Source organism: Bos indicus x Bos taurus, chromosome 22 (assembly GCF_003369695.1).
Source record: "Bos indicus x Bos taurus breed Angus x Brahman F1 hybrid chromosome 22, Bos_hybrid_MaternalHap_v2.0, whole genome shotgun sequence".
In the NCBI taxonomy this organism is placed as follows: Eukaryota; Metazoa; Chordata; class Mammalia; order Artiodactyla; family Bovidae; genus Bos; species Bos indicus x Bos taurus.
This window is the reverse complement of record NC_040097.1, coordinates 59205673-59228312: the sequence shown is the minus strand read 5'-3', so window position 1 is coordinate 59228312 and position 22640 is coordinate 59205673. Positions and strand designations below refer to the sequence as shown.

General features: G+C 39.2%; 1 protein-coding gene across 5 annotated transcripts in view; it reads right to left on the bottom strand.

Moving 5' to 3' along the window:
- NEK10 (NIMA related kinase 10) overlaps positions 1–22640 on the bottom strand; it is a 259600-nt gene that overhangs the window by 72099 nt on the left and 164861 nt on the right. For all 5 annotated transcript variants that reach the window (XR_003507765.1, XM_027522840.1, XM_027522842.1 and 2 more), the window contains 4 exons: positions 19086–19299; positions 5207–5390; positions 5029–5115; positions 3271–3325 (listed from right to left, as the gene is read on the bottom strand). Coding sequence is in view for 4 of the 5 variants with exons in the window: in XM_027522840.1 (XP_027378641.1) it covers positions 3271–3325; positions 5029–5115; positions 5207–5390; positions 19086–19299 (540 nt within the window). In the remaining variant the exon portion in view is untranslated. The remainder of the gene's footprint in view (positions 1–3270; positions 3326–5028; positions 5116–5206; positions 5391–19085; positions 19300–22640) is intronic.

Here is a 22640-nt window from a genome sequence, read left to right as displayed (position 1 = left end):
CCTTCTCCCGGGGATCTTTCCAATCCAGGGACAGAACCCAGGTCTCCTGCATTGCAGGCAGATTCTTTACCAGCTGAGCCACCAGGGAAGCCCTTGAGAGAAGAAAGTAAAAGTGAAAGTGAAGTCGCTCAGTCGTGTCCAACTCTTTGCAACCCCATGGACCGTAGCCTACCAGGCTCCTCCGTCCATGGGATTCTCCAGGCAAGAATACTGGAGTGGGTTGCCATTTCCTTCTCCAGGGGATCTTCCCAACCCAGGGGTCGAACCCAGGTCTCCCACATTGGAGGCAGATGCTTTAACCTCTGAGCCACCAGGGAAGTGTCTCTTGAGAGAAGAGGGTTTGCCTTAAATCAGCTTGTGACCCCCAATGGCATGTCACACAGTCCCATACATGGCACAGTCTTGCACATGTTATTTTAGCTCAGACCCTAGTCACCTGTTTACTTATGACCACTTCTGCTAATTCAACCTCAAGGTCTGGGCCATCTTCTGTTTTCCACCTATTAACTTGGTCATTAGCCCCAAGTTAAAGCCCACTCTGCAATATCCCACTTTAAATGAGATTCCAATTGGACTGCTTCTTTCTGTTGATTCTAGTTTATGCAATTTGATGTAAACATGTAGATAATGACTAGTTTTAAAAAAGCATTTCAAAAAACATACAAATAAAAAGTATTTCAAGCTCTAATACATATGTTTCCTTTGTTTTTGAAGAGCTATACTTCAACTGATAATTTTTCTATGAATCCTTTCAGGAAAAATGACTATATTTATTTGGCAATGCTGAGATTCCTAAAAACAGTTGTTTGAAAATTTCCATCCCAAAATAATATTCTCTTAATTGGGGAAGACACCAATATGTGATCATTTATTTTTGTACTAAAATACTTGTTTTGTATCTTTTCTATATATTTATGCAACTTTGTATCACTGAGTAAAGTGTCCAATAAAAAAGAAAAAGACTTTTGATGATGTATTTTATAATATAAGTCATCAGTTCAGTTCAGTCGCTCAGTTGTGTCCAACTCTTTGTGACCCCGTGGACTGCAGGCATCCCTATCCATCACCAACTCCTGGAGATTGCTCAGTTTCATGTCCATCAAGTTGGTGATGCCATCCAACCATCTCATCCTCTGTCATCCCCTTATCCTCCTGCCTTCAATCTTGCCCAGCATGAGGGTCTTTTCCAATGAGTCAGTTCTTCACATCAGGTGGCCAAAGTATTGGAGCTTCAGTTTCAACTTCAGCATCAGTCATTCCAATGAATGTTCAGGACTGATCTCCTTTAGGATGGACTCCCTTGAAGTCCAAGGGAGTCTCAAGAGTCTTCTCCAACACCACAGCTCAAAAGCATCATTTCTTCGGTGCTCAGCTTTATGGTCCAACTCTCATATCCATACATGACTACTGAGAAAAACCATAGTTTTGACTAGACAGACCTTTTTTAGCAAAGTAATGTCTCTGCTTTTTAATATGCTGTCTAGGTTGGTCATAACTTTTCTTCCAAGGAGCAAGCGTCTTTTAATTTCATGGCTGCAATCACCATCTTCAGTGATTTTGGAGCCCAAGAAAATAAAGCCTGTCAGTGTTTCCATTGTTTCCCCATCTATTTGCCATGAAGTGATGGGACCATGTTACTAGCAACACCAGAAAAGACTTAGGAAATAAACAGACTTTAGCTTAACCTTCTTGACCCTCACTTGGAAAAGATAAACTTATCAGTGATGTTGTATCTTTGACTAAACAATGTGGCCCATGAGGGACCTGGAGGGGCTGCCAGTGAGGTGGCTCAGCCCCTCCCACAGCAGGGAGTCAGGCCAACCCAACTGCCCTGCAGGACATTGGATCCTCAGAGAGGTGACATGCAGACAGAGCAAATAAGCTGGAGGCTCATTCAGGCCTGCATTAGAGCCTTGGCAATCTTCCAGGAGTGCCTACTCCACAGACTTCAGGGGCTGACCTGGCTTCTGTCCCTTCATAGGTTCGTTCTGTGCATTTCATAATTATGTGAGTCCTTGAAAGCTTTCTAATGAATATAAGTCAGCCCAAGTCTTCTTTTATTTCCTGTGCCCACAAAGGCTGCCTGGTAAAGCACAGCCACTCACACATGACCTGGCCGGCACTTCCTAGACCCAGCACTGTCGACAGCCCCTGCCTGTCCCTGCTCAGCTCCCTGCCATCTCGATGCCAGCTCTCCCCAGCCAATCACATTCTTTTGACTAAAAGATCCTCCACAGTGAGCTGGAACATCATCTAATAAGCAGAAACTACCAAGTATACCCCTCTCCTCTGCCACTCCAGCTTGAATTTATCTTTGCCTCTCTTTCTCCAGACACACATAAAAGCTGCCCTTTCCTCTTTTCCAGGGCTGTCCTCAGGTCCATGCCACTCTGAGACTGGGAACCAGCTACAATTTCCCCTCTCCATCAGCTGCTTCTCCTCAGTCCACTCACCCTTCAGCCACCCTGATTCTAGAAGGCCCTTTCCCATCAAACATTCCCATCACCTCACTGTCAGCTCACTACTTTCTTCAGTTTCTCTCTGTCTCTGCTTCTGTAACCTCTGAAACCACCACAGTCAGGCTTCTGCTCCCACCAGCCTTACCCAAGGTCACTGAACTCCTCTCATGAAGGTTACCAGGAACTTACAAAAAGCCATATCAAAGAGCTTCATTTCAGTTCTTAGCCCAAGAGACAAATATTGCAGAAAGTGCTAGTCATTACAAAATAATGATTTCTTTTTTAAAAATGGAATTCCCCAAATATGCTCATTCTCCCCTGTAGCTAGATTCTCCCCAGCTCACTGATCTATGAGCAGAAGGGAAGAACACAACATCTGGGTCACATCCACAAAAGGAAGGATGTGTCTCTGCATCCCTTCCCCCTCCTGCTGGCTGAGACTTGGGTGTGACGTGGTCTACACCTGCTACATCTGCCATAGGCATCTATACCCCAGAGATGTAGAAAAATAAGGGATAGGGAGCCACAGCCCCAGATAATCTCATGAAGCCCTACAACCCTGGGCCACCCCTGAGCTCAGGGAGACTAACTGAGTGGCTGAGGATTACGAAGCCAGACTAAAATCCACGTCCAAGGTTAATGCTCTTCCCAGCATGGTCCTTGGTGAAATGCAAACAGTTCTGGGAGAGTGGGCTCCCACTGTCTCTGGTACCACATGCCCATGGTAACTTCTGCTATTGGGTATCAATTTAGCCACCAAAACAGCTCTGCAGAGTCTAAAAATGTTTCTAGGAACTCAGTGTCTACATACCTAGTTTGGGATTGTCTTTCTCCTCCTGAAGCACTAAAACTTCTTTTTAAAGTGCCTGAAACAAGAAAATAAAAATAACTTCACATTTTCTTGCTGCAAATCATTTATTTATTCACTCATTTGCCTGTTTTAAAGTATCTAACAAATTGTACCTACTATAAAGACTGTCTTCATTTATGATACTATCAGCTAAAATATAACGTTGCAAATTACTGTTTATTAACAGGTTTGTTTAAGGGTTCTTTCTCAACAAAAAAGTGCTAAACAAAGAAACTCCATTATTAATTGCCAACAAAGCACATAAAACATCTGTATCATCATCATCCTAAATCCCTTGCCAAGAGAGCTAGAGTAACCACATGCAAGTGTAAGGGTCCAGCTTTTCCTTCCTCACTTTCCCATTGACCCTCCCCATCCTTGTTACTGGGGATACACAATACCCCATCATCTCAAAATTCACCTCAGTTAGTAATTAACTGCTTCTAGAATCTGTTACATATGTTTAAATGCACAAATATCTTTGCTACATAATATTCACATTTTCTCAATCACAAATCAAGACATTTTATTTAGCAGACAGGGCAGGAATTTATATGGAAAACAGAACAGAGTGTTGGAATTTGATATTGCCCCAGAAAATGTGGAATGTTTATAATCCATTTTGATGGACCATTTAATTTTGAAAAGAGACAAGTATGAAGCAAAATCCTTAAAGTTCTACTTTGATACTTAGAGACACTATTTTAAACTATCTTTTATGAAATGTTCATAGTATAGTCTTTGAGAATGGATTATTTACAATTTATTTCAGAGTATTTCTATCTATCCTATAGATAGATAGATATATCTATATCTATAGATATATAGATATTCCATCTATATCTATTCCATCAACTTACTCTTTTAAGAGTCAGGAAACTCAAACTGGGGCTCTGTGTCAACCTAGAGGGGTGGGATGGGGCGGGAGATGGGAGGGAGGTTCAAAAGGGAAGGGATGTGTATATACCTATGGCTGGTTCATGTTGAGGTTTGACAGAACACAGCCAAATTCTATAAAGCAATTATCCTTCAATAAAAAATTAATTAAAAAAAAGTTATTCTTTTCTGTCAATTTTCTATTTTAACTGGTGTTTTATTTCAAATTCAGATTTGTTTAGTGACTTGAATCCTATGTTTCTATAGAGAAGATTCTTTAAATTGTATCTAAATATATCTTTATTTTCCCATGCCCCAGTCTATTTTTTTTTTTACTGTTTCAAATTAAGAGTAAAGATTAACATATTTACTGAATCTGCATGGTGTTTTTCATAATTCTAAATAATTATAACATTTATTTAACTTTAGTGTTTTAAGGAAAATATATCCCTTTATATTAATGTAAGTAAAACTGTACAAAACTTAGTCTACAGCAAGACTAATTTCTTCTCTGGGTTTCTAACCTCTGATCAACAGACTCACAAAAGGTCACTTCCATTACTCCTGTACTTAGTTAGCATGCTTCCAAATAAGTTATCTCCACTCCCCAGTTAGAATCTGTATTTGCTGGAAGAAACAATTAAACTGTTCGTTGACAGGAGGCCATGGAAAGCCACAGCGCCAGGGGGCTTCTGCGCTCCGTCAGCGTGACACACCTGCCCTAATTAGCACAGCACCTGGAAAACGACCCCTTCATTATGTAGGCGATGACATCTGCTTACTCCCGAGTACAATTCCCAGACCTCTACCCGCCGGAACCCACAAGTTGGCAAGAAAGCTTACTGAATGTCGATTCCTTCAAAGGGCTTGAGCCGGAGCTGCTAAAGTTATCCGAAACGTCCAATTCATCGTCAAGCTCTGAATATAGATCTGCACATTAATAAAAATAAAAAGCAAATGAACCTTGAAACACAAAAAAATCAAGAGTGCATTCATGTTGTAACCTTTTCACTAGAAATACCTTTCTCAATATTTTCCAAATTGAAGTTATCATCTGATAAGAGTCCATCACAAGTCTGGTCTTCATCCTTAACACACGGTGCCTGGAAGCCTTCAGCAGGGAGGTCTGTGATTTCTGAAAGTTCACTTTTCAGGCTTCCTGCTCCACTGCTGCTGCTACTCAAGCTTGCCTTCTCAAAGGTTTCCTGAAAGAGAAAGTCAGTTTGTAATACCCGCTTCTTTCCTTCCTTCTGCAGGACTTAAAGTTCATCAGAATATATATTAAAATGACTAGAATATCATTATAAATATTTGTGCTGAAGTGGTATCAGTAGTTCTATGTAAATTTTATAGAATTCATTCAGTCCATAATGAACCCATACAAAAAAAGTGGGTTTGCTACCATTGGAAAACAAAGAATAGAAGCAGCAAAATACTCAGAGGCAAAGGCCTGTGCAATCTGGTGAAAGAAAATATAGCACTAAGGAGTAAATTATGTAGAATAATTACGGAAATAAGAGGCCAAGGGAGAGGATTAGAAAGACCTTGAGCTAACATCCTCCCATGGGCACACCAAAATGGCAAGTACTTACAGAGCAACTAGTGATGAGAAAAACTGAAATCTCATAGAAAATACCTTCTACAACTAAAGATATAAAGAAGAAACCACAATGAGACAGGATAGGTGGAGGCGCAGTAAGTCAAGACCATACCCCTGTGTGAGTGACCCAGAAGCAGGAAATAATTATAATTTAGAGATTTTCACCAAAGAGCAATGGGTCCATGCCCCAAACCAGGCTCCCCAGCCCAGGCATCATACACCAGGAAATGAGCCCCTACAACATTTGCTTTTGAAGGCTGGCTGCACTCACTTTCAGGAGAATCAGAGGCTTTAGGACACAGAGATTCCACTACCATAGGACAAATGCAAAATTTAACACATTGCAGGACCCAGGCCAGAAGCAATAACTTGAAAGTAACCTGGATCAGGCCTATCTGTTGATCTTGGAAAGTCTCCTAGAGGAGAAGGCTCAAGTAGAACTCCCCTGGAGACATAAACACAGGTGGCAGCCATTTGGGTGGAATCCTCCCTCCAGCTTACCATCCACCAGAAACCAGTCCCACCCCAGTCCCTTCCCAGTACCAGTGCCCATCAGTTTGTAGGCACCAGTACTGGGCAGCCTCAGGTCAATCAGATAATCAAGAGAGGACATAGCCCCACTCACTAGAAGCCTGGCTTCCATAAGACCCCCTGAGCCCACAGCTACCACTGGATAAGGCCCTGACCACCAGCGAGCCCAGGAACCAGCCCCATACACCAGTGTGCAAGCACTGGACCAGGGGCCCTGAGGTCCTCCAGTCAGTGACCCTGTGATTTGGTCCCACCAACTAGTGGCAGACACTACCACCACAACCACTGTAACCCTGCAGCCTGCCTTGTCAGGACTCAGCCAATCCATCAGCAGGCCTACATCAGCCCTAAGACCTTCTGGGCCTGGGCCCCATCCATCAGTAGACCAAAACCAATTCTGAGAAATCTTGAGCACTTCAGTCAGCTACCCTGGAATCCAGCCCCACTCACAGTGGGCCAGCACCAACTTTGGGAAACTTCAGAACCCACAGCCAGGTGCACCAGAAATCAGGCTTACCAATAGCAGACCAACACTAGATATGGGGATGCTGGCCCCACAACCCCCCACTCCAGAACACAGCTCCACCATCTGTGGGCCATCACTAGCCCAGGCACCTCCAGGGGCTCAACAGTCAGCTACACCATGATCTGGCTCCAACAACCAGGAGCTGACAACCTCTGCATATGTCAACCAACTAGACCACGGACCAGCCATACCTACAAGACCACTCACATAGTCTGCCACAAAAGAAGGACTCATACAGCTCACATAGGGGGCAACTCTGGAGCACATAGCTCTGTTGACAGAGGGGAGTGTGATGCTGGAACACATAGGATGTTTCCCACAAATGGCCATTTCTCCAAAGTCAGGAAACATAACAAATCTACTAAATACATAGAAACAAAAACAGAAAATCAGGCAAAATGAGGTGACAGAGGAACATGCTCTCAGTGAAGAAATAATATTAAACCCCAAAAGAAGAATTAAATGAAGTTGAGAGAAGTAATCTACCCAATAGAGTTCAGGAAATGTTTGATGGTGAGGATGGCCAGAGAGGTTCAGAAAAGATTGGACAAACAGAGTGAGAAGTCAGAATTTTTAGCACAGCTGGAAAATATAAAGAACAAAACAGACATGAAGAATACAATAACGGACAAGAAAAGAAAAAAAAAAAGGAATCAACGGTAGATTGGATGGTACAGAGGAACAGATCAGCAAGCTGGAAGGCAGACTAGTGTAAATCACTGAAGCTGGAGAGAAAAAACAAAGAGTGAGGATAGTTTGAGATAACATCAAACACATTAATATTCACATTATAGAGTACAGGGGTCCCAGAAGAAGAAGAGAGAGAAAGAGGCAGAGAACATATTTGAAAAAGTCCCCAAACCTGGGAAAGGAAATAGGTATTCAGGTTCAGGAAGCACAGAGAGTCCCAGAGAGGACTGACCCAAAGAGGACCACAACAAGACACACTGTAATTAAAATGGCAAAAATTAAAGATAAAGAATGAATATTAAAAGCAATAAAAAGAAAAGGCAAGAAGTTACATACAAGGGAACTCTCATAAGGCCATCAGCTGGCTTTTTAGCAGAAACTGCAGGCCAGAAGGAAGTGGCATTATATAGTTAAAGTGATGAAAGGGAAAACTTACAACCAAAAATATTCTACCTGGAAAAATTCTCATTCAGATTTGGTGGACATAAAGAATTTTAGAGACAAGCAAAAGCTCAGAGTTTAGCACCACCAAAGCAGCTTCACAAGAAACGTTAAAGGAACTTCTCCAAGTAAAAGAAAAAAGGCCACAACTAAAAAAAGAAAAGACTCACTGGTAAAGACAAATAAACAGTAAAGGTAGTAAACTAACCATGAACACAGATAGTAGGATGATTAAGAACTAAGTAGGATGATTAAGAACTAAAGAGTCTCTTGATGAAAGTGAAAGAAAAGAGTGAAAAAGTTTGCTTAAAACTCAGCATTCAGAAAACTAAGATCATGGCATCTGGTCCCATCACTTCATGGCAAATAGATGGGGAATCAGTGGAAATAGTGACAAACTTTATTTTCTTGGGCTCCAAAATCACTGCAGATGGTGACTGCAGCCATGAAATTAAAAGATGCTTACTCCTTGGAAGAAAAGTTATGATCAACCTAGACAGCATATTAAAAAGCAGAGACACTACTTTGTCAACTAAGGTCCATCTAGTCAAGGCTATGGTTTTTCCAGTAGTCATGTATGGATGTGAGAGTTGGACTAGAAAGAAAGCTGAGCACAGTAGAATTGATGCTTTTGAACTGTGGTGTTGGAGAAGACTCTTGAGAGTCCCTTGGACTGCAAGGAGAGCCAACCAGTCCATCCTAAAGGAAATCAGTCCTGAATATTCATTGGAAGGACTGATGTTGAAGCTTAAACTCCAATATTTTGGCCACCTGATGAGAAGAACTGACTCATTGGAAAAGACCCTGATTCTGGGAAAGACTGAAGGGAGGAGGATAAGGGGATGACAGAGGATGAGAGATGGTTGGATGGCATCATGGACTCAATGGACATGAGTTTGAGTAAACTCCAGGAGTTGGTGATGGACAGGGAGACCTGGCATGCTGCAGTCCATGGGGTCAGAAAGAGTTGGACATGACTGAATAACTGAACTGAACTGAATAGGTCCATCAATAATTACTTTAAATGTACATGGACTAAATGCTCTAATCAGAAGATACAGAGTGGCTGAATGGATGAAAAGGCAAAATATACATATATGCTGCTTACACGACACTCACTATGCTCTCTACAAGACACTAACTGTGCTGCCTATGGGACTCTAACTTCAAGTGTAAAGATACACAAAGACAAAGTGAGCTGATGAAAAAGTTATTCCATGAAAAATGGAAGTGAAAAGAAAGCTGGAGTAGCAATACTTGTATTAGACAAAACAGAATTTAAAACAAAGACTGTAAAGAGACAAAGAAGGATTTTGAGGTCAATTAGAAGATATAACAACTGTAAATATGTATGTATCCAACATAAACACCTAAATACACAAAGCAAATATTAACAACATAACTAAAGAAATTGATAGTAAAAGAATAATAGCAGGTGATTTTAACACTCTACTTACATCAATGGAGAGATCATCCAGACAGAAAGCCAATAAGGAAACATTGGCCTTAAATGACATAACAGACCATGGGATTTTCCAGGCAAGAGTACTGGAGTGGGTTGCCATTGCCTTCTCTGACAATAGACCATAAAGACTTAATAGATATACACAAAACACTCCACCCAAAAGCAGAAAATTACACATTCCTTTCAAGTGTGCAAAGAACATTCTCAAGGATGGATCTCTTATAAGGATACAAAATATGTCTGAGTAAATTTAAGAACAATGAAATCATAGCAAGGGTATTTTCTGACCATAACGCTATGAGATTAGAATCAACTACAAGGAAAAGAAACTGTCAGAACACAAACAAATAAAGGCTAAACAGCATGTTACTAAACAACCAATGGATTACTGAAAAAAATCAAATAGGAAATCAAAAAATATTTGTAGACAAATGAAAATGAAACACAACTCAAAGTCTATGGGATACAAGAAAAGTACTTTGAAGGCTGAAATTTATAGTTAAACAAGCCTACCAGATGGTGACTATAGCCATGAAATTAAAAGACGCTTGCTCCTTGCAAGGAAAGTTATGATCAACCTAGACAGCATATTAAAAAGCAGAGACATTACTTCACCGACAAAGGTCCATCTAGTCAAAGCTACAGTTTTTCCAGTAGTCATGTATGGATGTGAGAGTTGGACTATAAAGAAAACTGAGCACCAAAGAATTGATGCTTTTGAACTGTGGTATTGGAGAAGACTCTTGAGAGTCCCTTAGACTGCAAGGAGATCCAGCCAGTCCATCCTAAAGGATATCAGTCATGAATATTCATCGGAAGGACTGATGCTGAAGCTCCAATACTTTGGCCACCTGATTCGAAGAACTGACTCATTGGAAAAGATCCTGCTGCTGGGAAAGATTGAAGGCAGGAGGAGAAGGGGATGACAGAGGATGAGATGGTTGGATGGCATCACGGACTCAATGGACATGAGTTTGAGTAAGCTCCTGGAGTTGGTGATGGACAAAGTAGCCTAGAGTCTTCCATAGGGTCGCAAAGAGTCAGACATGACTGAGCAACAAATTGAAGCCTAACTTAGGAAACAAAAATAAAATCTCAAAAAAACAACAACAAACTTAACCCTATGCCTAGAGGAATTTGAAAAGGAAAAATAAGAAAAAAGTTAGTAGAAGGAAAGAAAACATAAAGATCAAAGCTGAAATAAATGAAATAGAGACCAAAAAAGAAAACAATTTAAAAGTCAGTCTATTTCACTTCCAGTGATCGGTCTGTTCAAATTATCCATTTCTTCTTGATTCAGTTTTGACAGGCTGTATCTAAAAACTTATCTATTTCTTCTGGATTGTCCAATTTGTTGGCATATAATTGTTCATCACATTGTTTCTTTCTGTCTATTTTTTCTGTATTTCTGTGGAATTGGTTGTTACTTCTTTACTTTCATTTCATTTTTTTTTTTTTTTTTTTGAGGGGGGTTGGGGGTCCACTGACTTTTCTTCTTGGTGAGCTCTTCAGTTTGTTAATGTGGTGTTTCACAGTGATTGATTTGTGGATATTGAACCATTTCTGCATCCTGCAAATGAATCCCACTTGATGAAGATATATGATACGTTGAATGCATTGTTGAATATGATTTGCTAATATTTTGTTGAGGATTTTAGCATTTATGTTTATCAGTGATATTGGTAAGTAATATTTTTAATTATATCTTTGTCTGGCTTTGGTATTAGTGTGATACTGGCCTTAAAGAATGTGTTTAGAAGCATTTCTTCCTCTGAAATTTTTTTGAATAGTTTGTGAAAGATAGGTGTTAACTTTTTTTAAAAAATGGTAGAGTTCACCTGTGAAGCATCCAGACCTGGACTTTTTGCTCATTGGACTTTTTATTACTATTTTAATTTCATTGCTGGTAATTGGTCTATTAATATTTCTGCTTTTTCCTGATTCAGTCTTGGGAGTTTCTGCATTCCTTGGAATTTGTCCATTTTTTCTTCATTGTCCATTATATTGGCTTATAGTTGTTTATAGAAATATCTTATGATTGTATTTCTGTGGTGTTTATCTGTTTCATTTCTGATTTTGGCACTCTGCCCATGCTCTGCAACAAGAGAAGCTGCCACAGTGAGATACCTATGCACTGCGACTAGAAAGTAAACCCTGCTTGCTACAACTAGAGAAAGCCCTGTGCAGCAACAAAGAGCCTATGCACTGTAACAAAATCTCAGTGCCGCCAAAAAGAAATACATTAATTAAAAATTTTTAAAAGATTGAAAAGAAGGGAACACTCACAAGGTTACTCTATGAAGTCACTTTAACACTGATAATAAAAACAGACACTGCCAAAAAAAGAAAATTATAGGCCAATATCTTTGATTAATAAAATGCAAAAATCCTCAACAAAATATTAGCAAAGCAAATACAACAACACATAAACATCCTTTTCATACACCATGATCAAGCTGGATTCACCCCAGGGTCTCAAAGATGGTTCCACATACGCAAATCATCAATGTGGTACACCATATCAACAAAAGAAAATTTTTGAAATTTTCTTTTGAAATTGAAAAAAAAAACATGATCATTTCAATGTGCATGCATGTTAAGTAGTTTAGTCATCTCCAACTCTTTGCGATGCTATGGACTGTAGCCCACCAGGCTCCTCTGTCCATGGGATTTCCGAGGCAAGAATACTGGAGTGGGTTGCCATGTCCTCCTCTAGGGGATCTTCTGGACCCAGGGATCAAACCCACGTCTCTTGTGTCTCCTGCATTGGCAGCGAGTTCTTTACCACTAGCACCACCTGGGAAGCCCCATAGATGCAGTAAAAACCTTTGATAAACATCACTCATTATCAGAGAAATGCAAATCAAAACTACAATGAGGTACCATCTCACGCCAGTCAGAATGGCTGCTATCAAAAAGTCTACAAACAATAAATGCTGGAGAGGGTGTGAAGAAAAGGGAACCCTCTTACACTGTTGGTGGGAATGCAAACTAGTACAGTCACTATGGAGAACAATGTGGAGATTCCTTTAAAAACTGGAAATAGAACTGCCTTATGACCCAGCAATCCCACTGCTGGGCATACACACTGAGGAAACCAGAATTGAAAGAGACACGTGTACCCCAATGTTCATCACAGCACTGTTTATAATAGCCAGGACATGGAAGCAACCTAGATGTCCATCAACAGATGAATGGATAAGAAAGCTGTGGTACATATATACAATGGAACATTACTCAGCCATTAAAAAGAATGCATTTGAATCAGTTCTAATGAGGTAGATGAAACTGGAGCCTATTATACAGAGTGAAGTAAGCCAGAAAGAAAAACACCAATACAGTATATTAATACATATATACGAAAGTTATAAAGATGGTAACAATGACCCTATATGCAAGACAGCAAAAGAGACAGATGTATAGAACAGTCTTTTGGACCCTGTGGGAGAAGGCGAGGGTGGGATGATTTGAGAGAATAGCATTCAAACATGTATATTATCATATGTGAAATAGATCACCAGTCCAGGTTTGATGCATGAGACAGGGTGCTCAAGGCTGGTGCACTGGGATAACCCTGAGGGATAGGATGGGGAGGGAGGTGGGAGGGGGGTTCAGGATGGGGAACACATGTACACCCATGGCTGATTCATGTCAATGTATGGCAAAAACCACTACAATATTGTAATGTAGCCTCTAATTAAATAAATTAATTAATTTTTTAAAACAAACAAAAAAAAACCTTTGATAAAATTCAACATCCATTCATGAAAAATAGTTTGACCAAAGTGGATATAGAGGTAAAAATCAGTTCCATTCAGTCACTAAGTCGTATCCGACTCTTTGCAGCCCCATGGACTGCAGCATGCCAGGCTTCCCTGTCCATCACCAACTCCCAGAGCTTTCTCAAACTCATGTCCCAACTCAATAGAGGTAATACAATTGAACATAATAAAAGCTTACAGTAAACATAATACACAATGGTGAAAAGTTGAAAGCCTTTCCACTAAATTCAGGGAACAAGGATAACCACTCTCATGACTTCTATTCAACATATGAAATGTCACAGCAGTCAGACAAGACAAAGAAATTAAAGGCATCCAAACTGGAAAGAAAGAAGTAAAACTGTCATTATATGCAGATAATATGACACTATCTACAGAAAACCCTAAAAATTCCACACAAAAATTCCTAGAACTGATAAATGAATTCAGCAAGTTATTAGAGTACAAGATTAACATACAGATATTGGTTGCATTTCTTTTCACTAACAGTAAAATATCAACAGAAGACAGCCTTTTTTTTTTATCTCTTTTTAAATTGTGCCAAAAAAAAAAAAAATACTTATGGATAAACCTGAACAAGCAGGTGAAAGACTTATACACTCAAAACTGTAAAACATTGATAAAGGAAATTGAAGATGATTCAAAGGGATGGAAAGATGTTGCGTGATCTTGGATTATAAGAATTAATATTGTTAGGATGGCCATACTACCCAAAGCAATCCACAAATTTCATGCAATCTCTATCAAATTACCCATGACATTTTTCATAGAACTAAAACAAATAATCTTAAAAATTATATGGAACCACAAAAAGACCCAGAATTGCCAAAGTAATCTTGAGTTAAAAAGAAGAAAGCTTGAGACATAACCTCCCAGCCTACAGCAAACAAAACAGTATGGTAAAGACATAAAGATCAATGGAACAAAAGCGAACTCAGAAATAAACCCACATACTTATGGTCAATTAATCTTCAATAAAGGAGGCAAGAAAATAAAACAGAGAAAAGAAAGTGGTGTTGGGAAAGCTGAATAGCCACATGTAACTAAATGAACTTAGAACACACCCTCAAACTGCAAACAGTAATAAACTCAAAATGGCCTAAAGACTTAATTATAAGACACGACACCAGAAAACCCCTAGAAGATAACATGGCAGAACACTATGACATTAATTGTACCAATATTTTTTGGATATGTCTCTTAAGGCAAAAGAAATAAAAGCGAAAATATACAAATGGGACCTAGTTAAACATAAGCTTTTACACCAAAAGAAACAAAAGGACAACATATAGACTGAGAGAAAATATTTGCAAATGATGTAACAGACAAGGAAATAATTTCCAAAATATACAAATAGGTCATATAGACCAATAACCAAAAAACAACCCAATGAAAAATGGGCAGACCTAAACTGACATTTCTCCAAAAAAGACATACAGATGGCCAAAAGACACATGAAATGATGCTCAATATTGCTTGTTATTTGAAAAATGCAAATCAAAACTACAATGAGGTATCTCTTTACACCAGTCAGAATGGCCATCTTCAAAAGTCTGTAAATAATAAGTGTTACAGAGGGTATGGAGAAAAGGGAATCCTCATATACTGTTGGTGGGAATGTAAATTCATGCAGTTACTTTAGAGACTAGTAAGGAAGTTCCTCAAAACATTTTTATAAAGACAGTTGCCATATGATCCCACTCCTGGGCATATATACAAAGAAAACTCTAATTTGAAAATACACATGCACCCCTATGTTCATAGTAGTGCTATCTGCAATAGCCAAGACATGGAAGCAGCCCAAGTGTTCATCAACAGATGAGTGGATAAAGAAGACACAGTGTATATGAAATATTACTCAGAAATAAAAAAGAATAAAAGACTGCAATTTGCAACAACAAGAATGAACCCAGAGATTTTCATACTAAGTGAAGTAAGTCAGACACAGAAAGACAAATATCACATTATATCACTTACATGTGGACTCTAAAAAATATGACACAGATGAACTCATTTACAAAACTGTCTCATAGACACAGAAAACAAACTTATGGCAACCAAAGGGGAAAGGGATAAATTAGGAGTTTGGGATGAACAGAAATACACTACTGTATAAAAAACAGAAAACAACCAGGACTTACTTATAGCAGAGGGAATGATATTTAATATCTTAGAATAACTTACAGTGAAATAGAATCTGATAAAGAATAACATATATATATATATATACATATATATATATATATATATATATATATATACACACATATATACATACAAAAACTGAATCACCTTGCTGTATGCCAGAAACTATCACCATATTGCAAAACAACTCTACCTTTAAAAAAAAAAAGCTGAAGAATAAAAATCATATGATCAACTCAATAGATACAGAAAAAGTTTGGGGGGAAATTCAATATCCATTTATAATAAAAACTGTCCACAAAGTGGGTATAGAGGGAACATACCTCATCATAATAAAGGTCATATACGATAAGCCCACAGCTAGCATCCTACTATACAGTGGAAAACTAAAAGCATTTCTTCTAAGATCAGGGATAAGACAAGGATGCCCAATCTTGTCCCTTTTATTCAGTATAACATTGAAATCTCAGCCACAGCAATCAGATAAGAAAAAGAAGCAAAAAGAACCCAAATTGAAAAGGAAACAGTAAAACTCACTTGGAGATGACATGATACTAAACATTGAAATCTTAAAGGCAGTACCAGAAAAACTACTATAACTCGTCGATGAATTCAGTCAAGTTTCAGGATACAAAGCTAGTATACAGAAATCTGTTATATTTCTGCACATTAAGAATAAACTATCAGAAAGAGAAATGAAGAAAACAACTCCATGTACCATTCATTAAAAAGAATAAATACCTAAGAATAAATCTAATTAAGAAGGTAAAAGATTTGTATTGGAAAACTCCAAGACACAGATGAAAGAAACTGAAAATGAAAGTAAAAGTGTAAGTCACTCAGTCATGTCCAACTCTTTGTGATCCCATGGACCGTAACCCACCAGGCTCCTATGTCCATGGAATTCTGCAGGCAAGAATACTGGAGTGGGGTTGCCATTCCCTTCTCCAGGGGGTCTTCCCATACGAGGGATCAAACCCAAGTCTCCTGCATTGCACATGGATTCTTTACTGCCTGAACTATGAGGACAAAAAAAGATGACAAGGTATACTCTGTCCATGGATTAGAAGAATTAACATCATAAAAATGATCTTGACAATGTACAGATTAGATGCAATCCCTATTGAAATACCAGTGGTGTTTTTCATAGGTGTAGAAAAAAATTCTTAAGTGTGTATGGAAACACAAAAGATCTCAAACAGACAAAGCAATCTTGAGAAAAACATTAGAGCTTGAGGTATCATGCTTGCTTCACATTATATTACAAAGCTACACTCATCAATACAGTATGGTACTGGCACAAAAACAGATACATAGATCAGTGGATCAGAATAGAGAGCCTGGAATAAACCCATGAATTTCCTGTCTGTTATCTATAACAAAGGTGGGAAGAATACAGAATGGGGAAAAGTCTCTTCAATAACAGGTGCTAGGAATACTGGATGGTTAGATGTAAAATAATAAAATTAGAACATTTTCTTACAGCATATAGAAAAACAACATCAAAATGGATTAAAGGCCTAAATATAAGACTATAACTGACAAAATTTCTAGAGGAAAACATAAGCAGAATACTATAAAGAAGATGTGGCACATATATACACAATAGATTACTACTCAATCATAAAAAAGAAATTTTGCTCTTTTCAACCAAATGGATAGAACTGGAGGGCATTATGCTTAGTGAAATAAGTCAGAGAAGGAAAAGTACTGCATGATATGACTTATACATGAAATCTTAAAAAAATAAAACCAACAAGTACATAAAATAAAACAAATAGACCTGCAGATTTGGAGAACAAATGAGTGGTTTCTGGTGGGGAGATGGAAGGCAGAGGGGCAAGACAGGGATAGGGGACTGAGATATACAAGCTACTAGGACTAAAATAGATACAGTGTGCTATTTACAGCACTGAGAATATAACCAATATTTTATAATAATTTTAAATGGAGTAAAATTGGAAAAAGTTTAAACCACTATGCTGCTGCTGCTAAGTCGCTTCAGTCGTGTCCACCTCTGTGCAACCCTATGGACAGCAGCCCACCAGGCTCCTCTGTCCACAGGATTCTCTAGGCAAGAACACTGGAGTGGGTTGCCATTTCCTTCTCCAACACCTTAAAGCAATGTATATTGTAAATCAACTATATCCCAATTTAAAAAAACACACACACACATGAAAAGTGAAATAAAAGGCATGACTGTACCAAAAAAAAATAAATTAAATTAAATCCAAAATAACTCACCAAAACTATATCAGATCTTTAATTTCTGGATTCCAAGTATGGCAAGATAAACCCACCAAGTAGTATTGCTTTCCTTCTTAAAAAAGAAAAAGTTTGCTGCAAATGCTGATATTTAAGAAATCAAAACTGGCTCTTCCTGGAGACTAACTTCTTATATAGTTTTCCCAGCCAAGGCACAGTTGGTCCTTAGGATCCTGGAAAGGAATTTAATGACCCGATTTCCTGATCAAGGATGGGCTTTATGACTCTACTGTGCTGGGCCCAACTCCAGGAGGGTTAAAGAAGAACACTGATGGGTTGAAGGGCCTCTTACTGAATCCCTGCTTTCATGGAACCCAGAGTGTGAGTGAAGAATAAGTCATAGAACACAACAAAGGCAGAGAGAAATAACAACACAGAGTGTCACAGGCTCTACCACATGCACCTGTGGAAATGTGCGCCTTTGACATCCCTATTCCGGTTATACTCAGAAATAAACTGAAAGATCAAGTTAATTTAAAGGTTACTGCCAAGAAAAATAAAAGCACATATTCTAATTTGTACCATGGCAAAATTATTACCACCACAAATAGAAATGAAATTACAAAGGCTAATAAAAAAAAGTCAAGGTGAACATTATTTCCTTTTCTAAACTTACATAGAATATTTCTATCTATAAATCCAAATCGCTGAAAAAATTAAATATAAGCAGTCACTGCTATTTATACAAAGATCCATATTATAATGGAGAAGGCAATGGCAACCCACTCCAGTAGTCTTGCCTGGAAAATCCCATGGATGGAGGAGCCTGGTAGGCTGCAGTCCATGGGGTCGTGAAGAGTTGGACATGACTGAGCGACTTCACTTTCATATATTGGAGAAGGAAATGGCAACCCACTCCAGTGTTCTTGCCTGGAGAATCCCAGGGATGGAGGAGCCGTCTATGGAGTCGCACAGAGTCAGACACGACTGAAGCGACTTAGCAGCAGCAGCAGCCATATTATAAATTCAAAGAATTTCTAAGTTATCTTTTTGATACCTCTTGTTTTGTAATATACAACAAATTATGAGTTAGTTCTTTGGAATTCAATTATATTTTGATGCAGGATACAGGAAGCTTGGGGCTGGTGCATTAGGATGACCCAGAGGGATGGTATGGGGAGGGAGGCAGGAGTGGGGTTCAGGATGCGGAACACGTGTACACCCGTGCGGATGCATGTTGATGTATGGCAAAACCAATACAATATTGTAAAGTAAATAATAATAATAATAATAATAAAAAATAAAATAAAGAGAAAAAAATAATAAAATAAAATTGAAAAAAATTATATTGACTTAATTTTAAGATATCAGAATGGATTAAAATGTCATAGTGAAATATCACATGCAGCAATTAATATTTTTCTAACTTAAGATGAATTTTCCTTAAGACAAACATGAACAGCCTCAGACACCTATTGGAATTCATCCTGAAGACACTGAAAGAATCCCATTTACCTGAGACAGCAGAGTAGGCTCCTGCTGACATGTGATTGCATTCCGGTTGGCTTCCATAAAATACCTCTGTGTGCGCCTCCGTTCCCGTTCCAGCTTCTTCTCCAAGGCCAGCTGGGATGTGGATAAATTGTCTACATACTTCATCATGATATCTGATATCATGGAGCTGACTTCTACAATATCTGGGCGGGTTTCTGCATCTGGAGTGAGGCATCTAAGGAAAGATAAGCTCATCACAGCACTCTAGTCAAAGTCAGGACCAGTCCACAGGCTGAATTCTGCTCTGTGTCCCCCATGGTGCTTGCACTCAAGGGAATCTGGACAAGATGAACTTCAAGGGTACTTCTCAATCCAAGACTTTTCAAAAGACATTTGGAAAATCTGGGAAGGAGAGGGAGTGGTCTGTTCACTTTGCAGGTTGGCTCATGGGCAAGGGTTACAGACTGTGTTGGAAGTTGCTCCCAGTCTCAGGATGGATGGATGGGGTCCGCTTCTTCTATATAAGTGATTCTCCTTAAAACCACTCCTACTCACTGGCCAATGAAACAAAGAGGCATCCTAATAATACAGGACCTGAATACCACACTTGGTGCACCAAAAGGAAGGAAAGATTCTGGGGAGTGGCAACTTACTGGACTTTACCAGCTGTATAGGAGCAAGATCAACACAACTTGATTAGTGAGAGTCTTACAAAGCATGATGCTATAAAAATAAAATGCAACCCAGTTACTCGAAGTTTAAGCTTTATGTCATAAATTTTAACTATAGACAATATGACACATTAAATGCTAAAAACTTTCTCAGATTTTGGAGGCAAGAGATATCAATCAGCCTACTAATGGGAGAATTGTTTCTATCACAGCTAAACAGTAGTAGAGGCTATTCTAGATGCCCATGGAACAAATTTTCAAGATCATTGGTTAGCATAATTTAAAAATTTCTGGCACTTACTACCATATTTGTCTATTTTTTAATTCAAAAGCTCTAATTTTACATAGGGGCTTCCCTGGTGACTTAGACAATAAAGAATCTGCCTGCAATTCAGCAGAAAGTTAAAGTGCAGTTACTCAGCCGTGTCCGACTCTGCAATCCCTTGGACTGTAGTCTACCAGGCTCCTCTGTCCATGGGATTTACCAGGCAAGAGTGGGTTGCCATTTCCTTCTCCAGGGGATCTTCCCAACCCAGGGATCAAACCCAGGTCTCCTGCATTGCAGGCAGACACTTAACGTCTGAGCCACCAGGGACCTGTGTTCAATCCCTGGGTCAGGAAGATCCCCTGGAGAAGAGCATGGCAACCCACTTCAGTATTCTTGCCTGGAGAATCCTGTGGACAGAGGAGCCTGGAGAGGCTATAGTCCATGGGGTCGCAAAGAATCGGACACGAGTGAGAGACTAACACTTTCACTTTCAATGTTATATGTAGTAATGTATATGTTTCTATACTATTCTCTCAATTCACCCCACCCTCTCCTTCCACTACTGTGTCCATAAGTCTCTTCACTATGTTTGTGTCTCCTTTGCTGCAAATGGGTTCATTACTATCATCTCTCTAGATTCCATATGTTATGTATTGTTGTTCAGTCATCCAGTCATGTCCGACTCTTTGCAACCCATGGACTGCAGCACACCAGGCTTCCCTGTCCCTCACCATTTCCTGAAGTTTGCCCAAGTTCATATCCATTGCATTGGTGATGCCATCCAGCCATCTCATCCTCAGATACCCTCTTCTACTGCCCTCCATTTTTCCCAGCATCAGGGACTTTTCCAATGAGTTGGCTGTTCACATTACATGACCAAAATACTTGAGCTTTAGCTTAAGCATCAATCCTTCCAACAAGTATTCAGGATTGATTTCAACTTTGCTGGTATCCTAGGTGTTAGGTTGTTTTTGTTTTTTTGTTGTTGTTTTTTTTTTCCTTTCAGTACTATAAATATATCATACAACTCCCTTCTGATCTTCAATGTTTCTGTAGAAAAATCAGTCTGAAAGCCTTATGGGATTTCCCTGTAACTGACACTTTGTTTTTCTCTTGCTACTTTTAGAATCATCTCTTTAGTTTTAACTTTTGCCATTTTAATTACTGTAGGTTTTGGTGGAGGTCTCTTTGGGTTCATCTTGTTTGGGACCATCTGTTCTTCTTGTACCTGGATATCTGTTTCCTTCTTCAACATCAGGAAAGAAATTTCCAGACATAATTATATCAAATACACACTGCACTCTCTTTTCTGTCTCTTCTTCTGAGAACCACACTATGTGAATGTTAGCATGTGTGATGTTGTCCTAGAAGTCCCTTAAACTATTTTCATTAAAAAAAAATGTATATGTATATATATATATATATATACACATATACATTTTTTTTTTTTTTGCTGTTTTGATTGGGTGATCCCCATTATTCTATCTCCCAGGTCACTAATGCACTCCTCTGTATCACCTAATCTGCTGTTAATTCCCACTACTATAATTTTAATTTCAGTTACAGAAAGGTCCCTACATATGGACCTTCAAGTAACAAACATTCAAAGGTGCTAACTTGAGTTTGCATATCCAATCACGGAAGTTAGTTCACATGTCTCATGTTCATTGCCACCTATGTGTATTCTCTCAAGTGTTCATATTTTTGTGTACTTTGTTGTATAGTACTGCATTCAGAACAGCAATAGAGAGGCTTTATTTCAAGCCCAGGATATCCAGAGGCAAGCGTAAAAGCAGCAGTGATGTAGCTGGTACTACAGTATTTTTCAAGGTACTGAACTGTAAGATTAAAAATGCTTTCTTGAGGGCGGTCCTAAGATGGCAGAGGAATAGGATGGGAAGACGACTTTCTCCCTGACAAATTCATCAAAGGAACATTTAAACGCTGAGTAAATTCCACAAAACAACTTCTGAATGCCAGCAGAGGACATCAGGCACCCAGAAAAGCAGCCCATTGTCTTCAAAAGGAGGTAGGAAAAAATATAAAAGACAAAAAAAAAAAAAGGCAAAAGAGGTAGGGATGGAGCTCTGTCCTGGAAAGGGAGTCTTAAAAAGAGAAGTTTCCAAACACCAGGAAACACTCTCACTGGCGACTCTGTGGCGAGCCTTGGAAGCACAGAGGGTAACATAAACAGGGAGGAAAAATAAATAATTAAAACCCACAGATTACGTGTCCAACGGTAACTCCTCCAACAGTAACTCCCCCAGCAGAGAAGCAGCGCAGACGCCTGCATCCACCACTAGCAAGCAGGGTCTGGGCAGGGAGGAGCGGGCTGCACTGCTTAGAGTAAGGATCAGGCCTGAATGCCCCAAGGGTAATCAGAGTGAACTAACTTGGGCTAGCAAACCAGACTGTGGGATAGCTACTATGCAAAAAGCACTAACCTAAGACACCACCAGGACCGCGCACAGAACAAAGGACTGAACAGAACTAGCCAGCTGCAGACCATCCTCCTCTGGTGACAGGCAGCCAGAGACGGAAGAGGGCAATCGCAGCCCCAGAGAGACATTATCTACTAAACTGCAATCATGCTTCTTTGCTAAGACTTCTTGGTGTTCTGGACAGTCATCATCCACC